Source organism: Centropristis striata, chromosome 8, assembly GCF_030273125.1.
Source record: "Centropristis striata isolate RG_2023a ecotype Rhode Island chromosome 8, C.striata_1.0, whole genome shotgun sequence".
NCBI classification, from domain to species: domain Eukaryota; kingdom Metazoa; phylum Chordata; class Actinopteri; order Perciformes; family Serranidae; genus Centropristis; species Centropristis striata.
In genome coordinates, this window is record NC_081524.1 from 3,709,770 (window position 1) to 3,723,127 (window position 13,358).

The 13,358-nt window shown below is 37.4% G+C and overlaps 1 protein-coding gene across 1 annotated transcript; it reads right to left on the reverse strand.

The window, feature by feature from the left end:
• Positions 1–203: 203 nt before the first annotated feature.
• On the reverse strand, positions 204–12,645 carry LOC131976163 (sialoadhesin). Its single transcript, XM_059339083.1, has 8 exons — positions 12,603–12,645; positions 8,697–9,110; positions 7,344–7,655; positions 6,593–6,856; positions 5,041–5,313; positions 3,034–3,136; positions 2,783–2,948; positions 204–1,594 (listed from the first exon to the last, which is right to left on the reverse strand). The coding sequence occupies exons 1-8, from the start codon at positions 12,643–12,645 to the stop codon at positions 1,451–1,453; spliced, it is 1,719 nt and encodes a 572-aa protein (XP_059195066.1). The 3' UTR covers positions 204–1,450.
• Positions 12,646–13,358: the final 713 nt, after the last annotated feature.

Consider the following 13,358-nt stretch of genomic DNA (forward strand, 5'->3'; position numbering starts at 1 on the left):
CCTCTGAAATCTTCGGCTATTATGTCCTTTAAAAAATCAGTTAAAAATCTTCACCATGCCATGTTGGTATCAGTTTTTTCAGCGTTACTTCACCTATATGTCCTGATAATTAATTTTTTACTGTGATCTACCTGATAAAAATGTTGAACCCAAAAGAAACAAAGGAAAACATAAAATCTGATCTGGAAAATTATATTTCAATACACAGAATTTTAAATGTTGCAATATGAACACAGGTTGCAAATATAACATATAACAGGTAAAATGAGGATAATATCTTGTTCTGTATTTTATACTAAATATATTTGACATTATCTCTGGTTTTACTTGACCGAATATCATTAAAAAAAAAATCTGGCGTGGAGTTTCAAGCCAGAAGTTTAGAGGGAAGCTGATGGAGAAACTCCATGTTGTTTAATTTTTACATCTTCACGTCAGGAAGAAGTAATTTGCCAATGCTTTCATGGACTCTAGAGCAGGGATTCCCAAAGTGTGGTTTGTGGAAGAGCTGCTGCTAGGGGGTGCACGAGATGAAAAATGTAATGGCGGTCTAACAATTAAAAAATGTTCCCCACACACAATAAAGACGTGTAAATAAACATTTCCTTTGTAAAATGTAAAATCAAAAACTGTAATATTAATTAATAAATAAATGCAGGCTATTCAAAATGCACTTCATCTTAAAATGAAGCGTAGAAGAAGTTATCTTCTTCCATGTTTCCAGCCTGTGTTATGATGACGGGGTTGTTTAAACTTGCTGCAATTTTTGTTCAACGCGGCTCAGAATATTATAACATTTTCCCAACTTATGTGCTTTCTGCCTCTGATCCTGAGCCTGTCATCATCCTCTTTGCTCTTAAAAGTGGAAGCATAACTTTGTTGCATTATATTGAAACTGTGTTTCAGTGTTTCAGATTAATTCAAATGCGAGACCGCATTGTTGTGATCGTGATTATTTAATTATATGTGTCAATCAATCAATCAATCAACACTTTATTTCGGACACAGGGGCGGTCCATATAACAATAGAATAAAACACAATGATAAAAAAATAAAATAAAAAACAACAAGACAGAAACAAAAAAGATTTGAGCATGATTAAACATGTCGCCTTTAATATGGCTATAAAAAAGCTTATTGCATTTTTTTTTTAAGGTGTGGGGGATTGGGGGTGCATCAACACGGTTGGGCCGTAGAAGGGGGTGCACGGCTAAAAAAGTTTGGGAACCGCTGCTCTAGAGGGTTCAGATCACTCGGACCACATGTTACTGCTAGATGGAAACAGGGTCAAAGAGACTGAAATAGTTCAATATGGAGATTAAGAGAGAGAGACAGGAGTTCACACATTCGATGTACAATATATACATTTACTGAAAGTTACATAAACTATATGTGAGAATGGATGAAATGTGAGTTTAATGAAGAGTGTGAATCATCTCCAGAGGATTTCTCAGAGGATCTCCAGGTAGATGGCGGTCTCTGGGTCTGCTACACCAGGACCCTGCACCTCCCTCAGGCCTCGGACTCTCCTCTCCATCCCTCCTCCTTCTCCTCCTCTTCTCCTCTCTCCTCCTCTTCTGCCCATGGGACGGATCTACAAAAAATAAAACAGAAATGGACAGATGCTGAGTTGCTAATCCAGATTTTGGGGATTGGGTGATTTTTTGTTTACGTTATGGGTCTCAAACTCAATTGTGGCCCTCGTGATGATATTTTGTGGCCCCCACCTTGATATGAAAGTTTAATGTGAGTTTTATATGAATGGCACTTTACCGTGTTGTGTGTGGAAGGTCCCTTTAATTACTTTTTTGGTCATTTTGTTTCTTTTTATGGTAATTTTGTGTCTTTTTTAGTAATTTTGTGTATTTTTTGGGTGATTTTGTGTCTTTTTTTAGTAATGTTGTGTCTTTTTTAAGTTATTTAGTTTTTTTCAGTAATTTTCTGTCTTTTTTTGGTAATTTTCTGTCTTTTTTTAGTAATGTTGTGTCTTTTTTTGGTGATTTTGTGTCTTTTTTGTAATTTTGTGTCTTTTTTAAGTAATTTAGTTTTTTTCTGTCATTTTGTGTCTTTTTTTTTAGTAATTTTGTGCCTTTTTTATCATTTTGTGTCTTTTTTAAGTAATTTAGTTTTTTTCTGTCATTTTGTGTCTATTTTTTTTAGTAATTTTGTGTCTTTTTTAATCATTTTGTGTCTTTTTTATCATTTTGTGTCTTTTTTTATCATTTTGTGCCTTTTTTAAGTCATTTTGTGTCTTTTTTTATCATTTTGTGTCTTTTTTAAGTCATTTTGTGTCTTTTTTAAGTAATTTCGTTTTTTTCTGTCACTTTGTCTCTATTTTTTTTGTAATTTTGTGTCTTTTTTTAATCATTTTGTGTCTTTTTTATCATTTTGTGTCTTTTTTAAGTAATTTTGTGTCTTTTTTTAATCATTTTGTGTCTTTTTTATCATTTTGTGTCTTTTTTAAGTAATTTGGGGGTTTTTTTTCTGTCATTTTGTATCTTTTTTTAGTAATTTAGTTTTTTTCTGTCATTTTGTATCTCTTCTTTAGTAATTTTGTGTCTTTTTTAAGTAATTTAGTTTTTTTCTGTCATTTTGTATCTCTTCTTTAGTAATTTTGTGTCTTTTTTAAGTAATTTAGTTTTTTTCTGTCATTTTGTATCTCTTCTTTAGTAATTTTGTGTCTTTTTTTCGTCATCTTCATACTGCCTCCAGCGGCCCCCAGGTAATTTGAGTTTGAGACCCCTGATTTATGTAATGTTATGTTGCCGAGGACAAAACCCACCTGCTTTGTGTGGACAAAAAGAGGTGTGCAGTTCTGGTAGACCAGCTGGTAGCTGCCGTTGGTGTAGATATGAGTCACTTCAGTGCAGTTGATGTAGAGAGGCATCTGGTCCTGATAGATCCCCAGACCTTCAGGGTACACCGCTGGACGTCTGCTCAGGACTCGTCTGAGGAGCAGAACGGCTACATGAAACCTCACAAAGTATTACAAATATAAATAAAACATTTAAAGGGTTGATTTTCTTCACATACTTTCCAGCTCTCCTCCGGCAGCAGAAGAAAAGAAGCGACAGAAGGAATATGACCAGGCAGATGGAGACAGCAGGTAACACCAACCACAGTAGAGGTAATAACTCTGTTAATGGACAAATACAACAGTCATATATATATATATATATATATATATATATATATATATATATATATATATATATATACAGTCATGGAAAAAATATTAAACCCTTGTTTTATTCAATTCCTTGTTCATTTTAATGCCTGGTACAACTAAAGGTACATTTGTTTGGGCAAATATAATGATAACAACAAAAATAGTTGATCAGGGTTATTTGTCCAATATCCTGAGGGAACTTTTCCCAAGGGATTAATAAAGTTCCCATCCATCCATCCATCCATCCATCCCTTCATCCATCCATCCATCCATCCATCCATCCATCCCTTCATCCATCCATCCCTTCATCCCTTCGTCCATTCATCCATCCATCCATCCATCCACTATCCATCCATCCATCTATCCATCCATCATCCATCCATCCATCATCCATCCATCCATCCATCATCCATCATCCATCCATCCATCATCCATCCATCCATCCATCCATCCATCCATCCATCCATCCATCCATCCATCCATTCATCCATCCATCATCCATCCATCCATCCATCCATCCATCTATCATCCATCCATCATCCATCCATCCATCTATCATCCATCTATCATCCATCCATCATCCATCATCCATCCATCCATCTATCATCCATCCATCCATCATCCATCCATCATCCATCCATCCATCCACCATCCTTCCATCCATCCATCATCCATCCATCCATCCATCCATTCATCCATCCATCATCCATCCATCCATCCATCCATCTATCATCCATCCATCATCCATCCATCCATCCATCATCCATCCATTCATCCATCCATCCATCATCCATCCATCCATTCATCCATCCATCATCCATCCATCCATCCATCCATCCATCTATCATCCATCCATCCATCCATCATCCATCCATCCATTTAAGAGCTGAAGAGCAGCAATTGGACACAACTACAACCAGTTATTGGTGAAAATGCCAGCCATATTTGTCATTTTTCAATTTTGTTTTGGCAATAAGTTTTCATAGCATTTTTTTGGAGGTGGAAATTTTACGCCCGAAGGGTCTGAAGGGTAGTAAATCAGTACACAGTGTATTATAGACCCATTAGAAAAATTAGAATAAAAAAATGAATTTGAAAATATATCAAGAACAAAAGCCTTCTTCCAAAAATCATGCCATTTGCAGTATCACAGCCAAAAAAACCTCTTTATGGCAACTTGATGGTAGACATGTCCACTTCCAAAAAACGCTATAAAAATATTACTGATATATATTTTTTCAATTTTTTTGGGTTAAATCTTTCAACTAACAAATAAAAACAAATGCCCCAGCCAAAAAAAAATTCATTATGTGGAAAATAACTAAATTTTTGTGTTTTTTCTTTGAAAAAGGTGACATCATGTAATCAAACTGGCATTTAAAGGGTTAAAATCCTCAAAATCTTTGAATGTTTGGTAGTTTTGAGAAGGGTGGAAGTTGTTTAAGAGGTTTATCCAGGAAAAAAAGAAGAAAAAATTTTCATCTGTAAAGTTTTTACTACGTTTTTTTGGAAGTGGACATTTTCAACCCGCAGGGTCTGAAGGGTAGTAAATTTATGATCCCAGAGGGTTAAATATTCTATTATAAGATCTTGAAAAGTGTTTTAAAATGCAAACCAAGCACTGCAAAACAAAGAAGTATAAAATGGACTGCAGCAAGTGATATTCTGTTCTCACAGCTCAATAATGGAGCATCAACATAAGGTTTTCTTTGCAGCATTGTTCGTCTTATTCTCTTCTATTTATGTTTCTAGGCTGCAGGCATGTAGCACAGATGCTCCAGTACGATCTCTACATCAGAGTGAATAAACAAGAGGCAGAGCTGGTGTGTTTTTGGTAGTGTAGAGAAAATAAAACATTGCTTTGAACACACCTTCTCCTCCCTGCAGCAGCAGCAGGGAATCATTTCCCAGCGCGTTGAAAGCGAAGCAGATCACAGTCTGATGAACGTCCATGTGGCCCCTCAGAGTGGCCCTCAGCGCGCCGGGCTCAGATGTTACAGAAACGTTGTAATCACGAGGTGGAACGGTCCCGTTCACGCTCCAGGTGACTGCTGCTTTAGGGTTGGAGTCGACTGAACAGCGACACAACACCTCCCCATCCTCCAAAACACAGGTGGAGGAGAGCCGGAGGATGGCTGGTTTATCTGAAGGAGGAGAAGACATTTAAACTTGAGTTTTGCTCCGTACATATGGAACCATTTCAGTTGTGTGTGGAGCTTTTTACGATACAAAACAGGGCCCAAGGATTAGGCAACTTCCTGCAGATGCCACAATGTATCCAGTGATCTGTGACATCACTGTTACAGGTGCAAGAGAGAACAACTCTAACCACATCTGACCAGTTTGAGCCAGGCGGCAACCTCCTGGTCTGAGCAGGGAGGCAAACCAGGAAGTGCCTTAAGCTGCATTCTACTGAAAATTCCAGCAGGGCGCTAAGTTTGGCTGCAGAAGCATTTGGGTGCATTCATTTCAGTGCAAAATTTGAAAACTTCTCCCTTTATTTATAACCTCAGAATTGTTTTCAGGACAACACTATGGTTTCAATTAGGGCTGGGCGATATGGCTTAAAAATAAAATCTCAGATTTTTTCACACCAAAGCAGGTGGCAACCTCCTGGTCTGAGCAGGGAGGCAAACCAGGGAGTTCCTTAAGCTGAATTCTACCGAAAATTCCAGCAGGGGGCGCTGACGGCGGCTGCAGAAGCATTTGGGTCCATTCATTTTAATACAAAATGAGAAATTTCTCTCTTTTTTTGGCATTTTTTAGCTTTATTGATAAGGGAGATATTCAGAGTGAAAGACATGTGGGAAAGGGCTCCGAGTGGGATCTGAACCTGGGCTGCCCACTTGCAAGGACTGAGCCTCTATGGTATGCACTACCAGGTGTGCCACCAGGAACGCCCCAGAAAGAAAGAAACTTCTCACTTGATTTATTACCTCAGAATTTTTTTTCAGGACACTATAGTCTCAATCAATAGTAAAAAAGACAATCTGATGTTAATAGTTCTAATAATGGCCCCATTTAGAAGAAAATAGAAGATAAAGAATCGTATGATTTGGGGCGTGGCTACCTTTGATTGACAGGTCACTAACAAGGCGAGCCGTCATCAGGAGATTTTTAAAAAAGCAATGCGTATCCACGGCAACGTGTCAATAAGGTTATAAAACGAAAAAGAAAAGAGGACGTTTAGCGGTTTGGTCTCATAACTTTGACCCTTTCACTGTATTTTCACTTAATGACGTTTTGTTCAGTAAAAATGTCTTGTTCAGCATTTGGTTGGACTAACAGACACTCCAAGGAGTCGCTGTTCAGTTTTCTGAGGTCATTAACGAACATTTTCAAGTTTTTTTGCTAGCCAAAACTAACATCCCAGTTAATGCTCCAGTTAATGCTAACATGAATTAGCAGCGACTTCTCTCTTACATTGTATGTTCAGTGGCGTGGGCCGGGACTCTCCTCGACCGATCAGGTTCTGTGCGGAGCAGCGGACCCTCATGTCTCGGGTCACGTTGACCAGCCGGACTGTGTGCGTGCGCTGGTGGAGGGCCACCGAACGGCCATGTTGGCTGTAGGACCAGCGGTACTCAGACACCGGGGGGTCGGCTTTACACGAGCACATCAACAAGGCGCTGCCCCCCTCGTGCACTACCAACGACTGGACTTGAACCATTACATCTTTTGGTGCAACTATAGAGAATAAAAAAACTGGTTTTAGTGTAAATCCAGGCAAGAAACACACAGATACGAGTAGAAGTATAACAAAATTACTTAAAAAAGACACAAAATGATCAAAAAAAGACACAAAATGACTAAAAAAAGACACAAAATGACCAAAGAAAGACACAAAATGACTAAAAAAAGACACAAAATGACCAAAAAAGACACAAAATTACTAAAAACGACACAAAATGACCAAAAAAGACACAAAATTACTAAAAAAAGACACAAAATGAGCAAAAAAGACACAAAATGACCAAAAACGCACAAAATTATTTAAAAAAGACACAAAATGACCCCAAAAAGACACAACATGACCAAAAAAGGCACAAAATTACAAAAAAAGACAAAAGTAATTAAAAAAGACACAAAATTATTTTTTAAAAAGACAAAGTTATTAAAAAAGACACAGAATTATTTAAAAAAGACACAAAATTATTTTAAAAAGTATGCTTACATGTCACATGCACATCCTTGGACACGGCCATTATTTTGGCTCCTGGGTAACCGACCTCACACCTGAGTCTGGGTTTCACCTGGTGGGACACGGTGAAGGACAGAGAGGACAGGAGGACCGGTCTGTGGGGCTCTGGGTAGACGGTCTGAGGCTCCCCAGGCCTGGTGCTGTTCAGCTGGGCTCCTCTCTCCCAGCTCCACCCGAGGGTGGGGGGTGAGGAGGGGCAGTGGTAGCGGACGGAGCAGTTCAGGGTGACCTGCTGTCCCTCTGTGGCCGACAACATGCCACTGATGACAGGAGCCTCAGGGCTGTCTGTCAGAGGGGAAATATATAAAAATATATACACATCATTACTGTGTTTAATAGGGATGGGTTTCTTTATTAGACACAAATGATAATTACACAAAAACAAACTGCAGGATATCAAACAAAAGCACATTATTGTGATAAATTTGTCCCTTATGTGCAGTCATGGCAAAAGTTATAAGACCAACCTTGTTTTCTTCAATTTCTTGTTCATTTTAATGCCTGGTACAACTAAAAGTACATTTGTTTGAAATGGAATTTTAGTGATATGAGTAGAGAATAGATTAAGGGACTCCTCTCGTTTAGTGATGTGAGTAGAGAATTTGATATTATAAGTAAATATATATATATATATATATATATATGTGTGTGTGTGTGTGTGTGTGTGTGTGTGTGTGTGTGTGTGTGACGCGCTCCATCAAAATGAGTCGGAAGTCGCAACCGCCCGTTCTTGTAAAAACACGTTTAAACATGAAAAAAGTGATTTCGGGCTGTTTTGGGGTTTTATGTGTTTCTGAATAAATAAAGTCTCAGCTTTAAGACAATGTTAACATTAGTCTAGTCTTAATAAATGTGTTTTAATCCCTGTGAAACATGGCGTAATCTGTATCATTTTCTATAAAGGCCTTTTTCTCAAAACTAACTTTTGATAACAGTCGAACTTTGGATGAGCATATCTCATGGAATATTTGGCGTAGAAACATAATGCTGGTATCTTTACAGACATATCAAAATCTCAAAATGTGTTTCCGGGTCAATGTGACTCATTTTTATGGAGCAGGTCACAAATATGTATAATCAGCTCGCTTTCAATTTTAAAATTTGTATATTAGAACGTACTTCTACATTTTTTCCTAAATATTTTATCTGCTCGTTTTTTAGTCTTAAATTTTTACATTTGAATGTACTTTAATATATGTGTCTTTTAAATGCTTTCAATGTTTTGTGTAAAGCTCTTTGAATTGGCCTGTTGTTGAAAGCTGCTATATAATAAACTTGCCTTCATTTATAATTGAAAACGTTATACAGACTAAAGTACAGATTTACCCTCAACATCCAGGTTGAAGCTGGTGGGTCGCCCCCACAGTAAGTCCTCCGCTCTCTTCAGAGCGATCTCAAACACCCGGGAGTCATCCTGGCTGATCCTTTCAATCTTCATCGAGCAGTCTCCATCAGCGATTCGCCCAAACAGAGACGTCCGGCCTTGGAAATCGCGGCTCACTTGATCTCTGTCTTCGCTGTTGTAGGCGGTGCTGCGGAGAGGGAAGAACCGGCCTCCACCTCTGAACCTCAGCCGCACGTCCACCCTCTCCTTCCTCGCCCTGGGAGGATGAGGAGGATGAGGAGCTGGAGGAGTGAAGGAGCAGGGAATCACCACACAGGAGCCCACCAGAGCCTGGACTCGGTCCGGGACTGAAGGCACAGGAGAGACAGCCTGGACCCTCCTCCACAGGGCTGCTGCTGTCATACAGAACACAAAGGAGTTTATATCACTGCGCCCAGACAACAGGAGAACAACGAGGACGACCAGTAGAGGCCACTTTGGCAGATCAGCTGTTTCTATAAGAGCCACTAATTATTGGAACTCAGTAGGGTTGTCACGATACTAAAATATTCAACTCGATACCGATACTCAGGAAAATATTCAATACTCGATACCATTTTCGATAGACCCAAAAATTTTACAGAAATATTTTTATTAACAAGAAAAATGCAACATGTAAAAATTAACAGAACCACAGGTTAATAAAAAACAGTTGTGCAAAAAGAAACTGCAACTATGTTAACAAGCTTCAGGTCTGAGGTAGTGCAAAAAATAAATAAATACAAAAAATAATAACAATTAGAACAATATTTTGAGGTTGTATGCTGTGCACAATATTAGGAAAGAGCTGCTTAATAAGTTGTTGGGACCCAGGTTTCTCCACGGTGTAAATGGGAACCTGATCCATACATATGTACTCTGCCACAGCTTTATTTTCATAGCTTCTGGTGACTTGGCATCATGGCGGTATCGATACTTTTGAAAATGAGTATCGTATTCAGATACAACGTTTTAGTATTGATACTTTTGACAACCCTAGAACTCAGTGCCACAGTGTTTCCCAACCTTTTTTGAGCCATGGCACATATTTTATGTTAGAAAAATCACACGGCATACCACTGTGAAGGAAATTTGGTGTTTCCTGCATGGTGGGACATGAAGTAGGCGGCGACCTACTTGATATTCGAGACGCTAGGCCTTGTGGGAACTCGAACTGTGAACATAACGTGTTCACAGTTCGAGTTTGTGTAAATGAGTGGTGTCTGTCCTGATGTGATGTATAGGGCAGGAAGATAGGGCCGCATTGAGTCTTGCTGAAAAGCCAATGCTGAAAAGTGCAACAGTCATAAGTCGTGCGGTGTATGGGGCTATGTTGTACTGTAAAATAGCCATTCGGGATTGTGCGGTGTATGGAATGCGAATGTGCTAATAAAACTTGCTGAACAGAGTATTGTGTGCTTCATGTTTGGCCAGCTCACCCATTAACTTAGTGCAGTTGTCAAAATTGCCAAAGAGAGTAAAAAGACCCTAAATATTTTTAGAACTGCAAATGTCATCTGTCACAATTCCAATCCTCCTCCTTTATCCCAAACAGACACTCTGACTGTAAGCCAACTGGCGGCGACTTTGTGCATGCACGATTAATTAGCAGACTGGACGCTGAGGGGTTAACATCTCCTGCTCTGACTGCAGCTGGGAGAGACTGCTGCCGATGGACTGTGCCGCTTTTGAGTGCTTTGGGACGGGTTAGGGGCCCAAGGCAGCACCCGCGGCTCGATAAGAAGAGTAACGATGAATTGAATAATCTTGCACAGCACACCTGATGATTTCTCACGGCACACTTGTGTGCCGCAGAACAGCAGTTGGGAATCGCTGCAATACCAAATGAGATCAGAGACATCAGCGCATTCGTTAGTTTTAAATCTAAAATAAAATCATGGCTTAAATCCACTCATGCACCTACCAACTATAAACTCAATCATATCATTGTTTTCAGCACAACCTCATCTATATGACCTGATTATTATTTTTTTCATTTTGACTTACTGGATCAACATTTTCACCACAAAAAAAACACACAAAAACACACTAAAAACACACACTAAATTACAAAAACACACATAAAAAACACTTTAAAAAAAAAACCCCATATACAAAAACCACCCAAAAAATTACAAAAAACACACAAAAAATACAAAAAAACCACAGAAAAACCCACAAGAATTACAAAAAAATACAAAAAACACAGAAAACACACACAAAATTACAAAAAAACACACAGAAAAAGACACAAAAATTGACAAATACCATACAAAAAAAACATTAAAGACAAAATATTGCACTAAAAATGCTCAATGCAAACTGCAAAATTTGAAAAACCTCTGCAAAAATGTACACTTGGTCAAGGTGTTTTTTTTTTAACCTTTGCTGAAAAGGGGTTGATGCACTAAATTGGACATGGAAACTTGTGAAAAAGCTGACAGCAGGGCTCTATGCTGCTTCGTTTTTACGTTGCAACGTCACGAAGAAGTTGCGTGCCGGTGTTTTCATGGACTCCAGAGGGTTAAAACAGTTTTGTTCCAAGCCACAGGAATAACTAAATGAATCCCTTGAAACACTGTAACTAACAAGGTTAGAACTGCTCCACTGTCTGTGTGCACAATATGACCCAGAACAATTTCGCAACAGATTTATATTTAGAAAAGGGAAGAGGGCAACTGCACTTTTGGCTCTGGAAAATCTACTACACTGACGTTTTATAATCAGTGGATACAATGCAGTAAACACTTTAAAACTTAAACTTTAAACTAAGAATTATTTTGATCATTTCAGTAAATATGTGCATAGTATTTTCACATGTTCATTAACATCATGGAGAAAATAAATGAGCATGAAGTTATTAAAGCAACAGGAATTATCCTCATCTGTGAATATAATGTAATCACTGCAGTGTTATTTGCAGGAGACAATCACAGACAAAAACATAATTTTTCCGCCTCTTGAGGGAATGATTTTAATAATAATAGAGATATCAGAAGATATTTTAATGAGATCAATGTGACTGAATAACATCTACACTCTAAGAAATTACTCAAGGAGCCTGTAAATGTGACAGTAATATAAAGATATGCATACTAAATAAAAATGCTGAATATCATCATGATGAGTATTTAAGTTGACTCCATCAAAATTCATTAATAGAACTCCAACAGGAATCTTTGTGTGAAATATCCATATTTAAATCAAGAAAATTAACTAATATTTGACTCACAAATTACATGGTTTAAATATTTTATATAATTAACATTATAATTTAGTTACATTCACTCAATTTATGTGGTAATTTAGTCAATAAGTCAATTCAGTCAGACGTACTTGAAAATATTACTTAAATTTACTCATTACTCATGATTTGTTTAACCGATTTGAGAGCTTTCAAATCAACTCAATATTTTTAAGTGTAAAAATGTTGCACATTTTGCATTTCTACATTTCATTTTCAATTACTGGAAAATGACAGACACACAAAAACCACAAAAACACACAAAAAATACAAAAATCACACACAACACACTCAAAACACACAAAAACAAAAAATGGACAAAAACACACATAAAAAACACAAAAAAAACACATAAACCACATAAAAACACACAAAGAAATGACAAAAAACACACGAAAAAACAGTAAACACAAGGATTACAGGATTAAAAATGCTGAATGCACACTGCAAAAAAAAAAAAGTAAAATCATGTTGCTACGCTTTCGTGGACTCCAGAGGGTTAAACAACTAAATGTGTTCATTTCTTATTGAATTAAGTAATATGCAGTAATGTTTTTTTGAGTGTATATAAAGACATTTTGAAGTAATACATTACAAAAAAATCATAAAGAATTTAATTACTCACCAAAAATCAGAGGACACACAAGGGAGACTGTGTCCACATGCATGACTGCAGACAGACAGAGGAAAGGCTGAAGAGAGGAGCTAAGAGGGGAAGTTGGAGTGTTTCATTGTGATCCTGCTACTATGACTTCACTCTGATTCTTCCTCTTATTCCTCCAATATTTTCTAAACCATCGATGCATATTGCATTCTTTAATTCATTACATGCAACTGATCTGACGGCTGGAAATGTACTTTTACAAACAATTTTGATAGGTTTATAAATTCTTTAAACATGAAATGAAAGAATGAAATGATCATTCAAGCGGTGGAAGTTGGAATTGTTTGGAAAGAAAGAGCTCAGCAAGTATCTGTGAGACGACACATGACAATGTGTGAGTCATCCTCACGCTGTTCTTCATTTCCTCAAAGGCTCCAAAACACTTTGGAGTTTTGGGTGATTTTGTCGGTTTTTGACTCCTTTTCATTCTGCCTGTTTATAAACCACTTAAAAATATTTACCATGACGTGTTTTCAGCACAACCTCACCTATATGATATGATTATTATTTCATTTTGACTTACTGACTGGATCAACATTTTGAACACAAAAAACACACATAAAACACATTAAAAAAAACACAAAATAAAAAAAATTAAAAAAAACACACACACAAACACACCAAAAATATTTAACTTTTTTTTAATTTTTTTTTTACAGAAAACACACAAAAACACACACAGAAATTACATTTAATTTTCAATTACTGGATCAACAT

Excerpts from the sequence above, each read along its gene's own strand:
- LOC131976163 (XM_059339083.1), bottom strand. The coding sequence starts at position 12,645 with ATGCATGTGGACACAGTCTCCCTTGTGTGTCCTCTGATTTTTG. Across the intron at positions 7,656-8,696 it reads CTTCAACCTGGATGTTGAGG|ACAGCCCTGAGGCTCCTGTC; the intron begins GTAAATCTGTAC and ends CCCCTCTGACAG. Across the intron at positions 5,314-6,592 it reads CACGCCACTGAACATACAAT|ATAAACCAGCCATCCTCCGG; the intron begins GTAAGAGAGAAG and ends CTCCTCCTTCAG.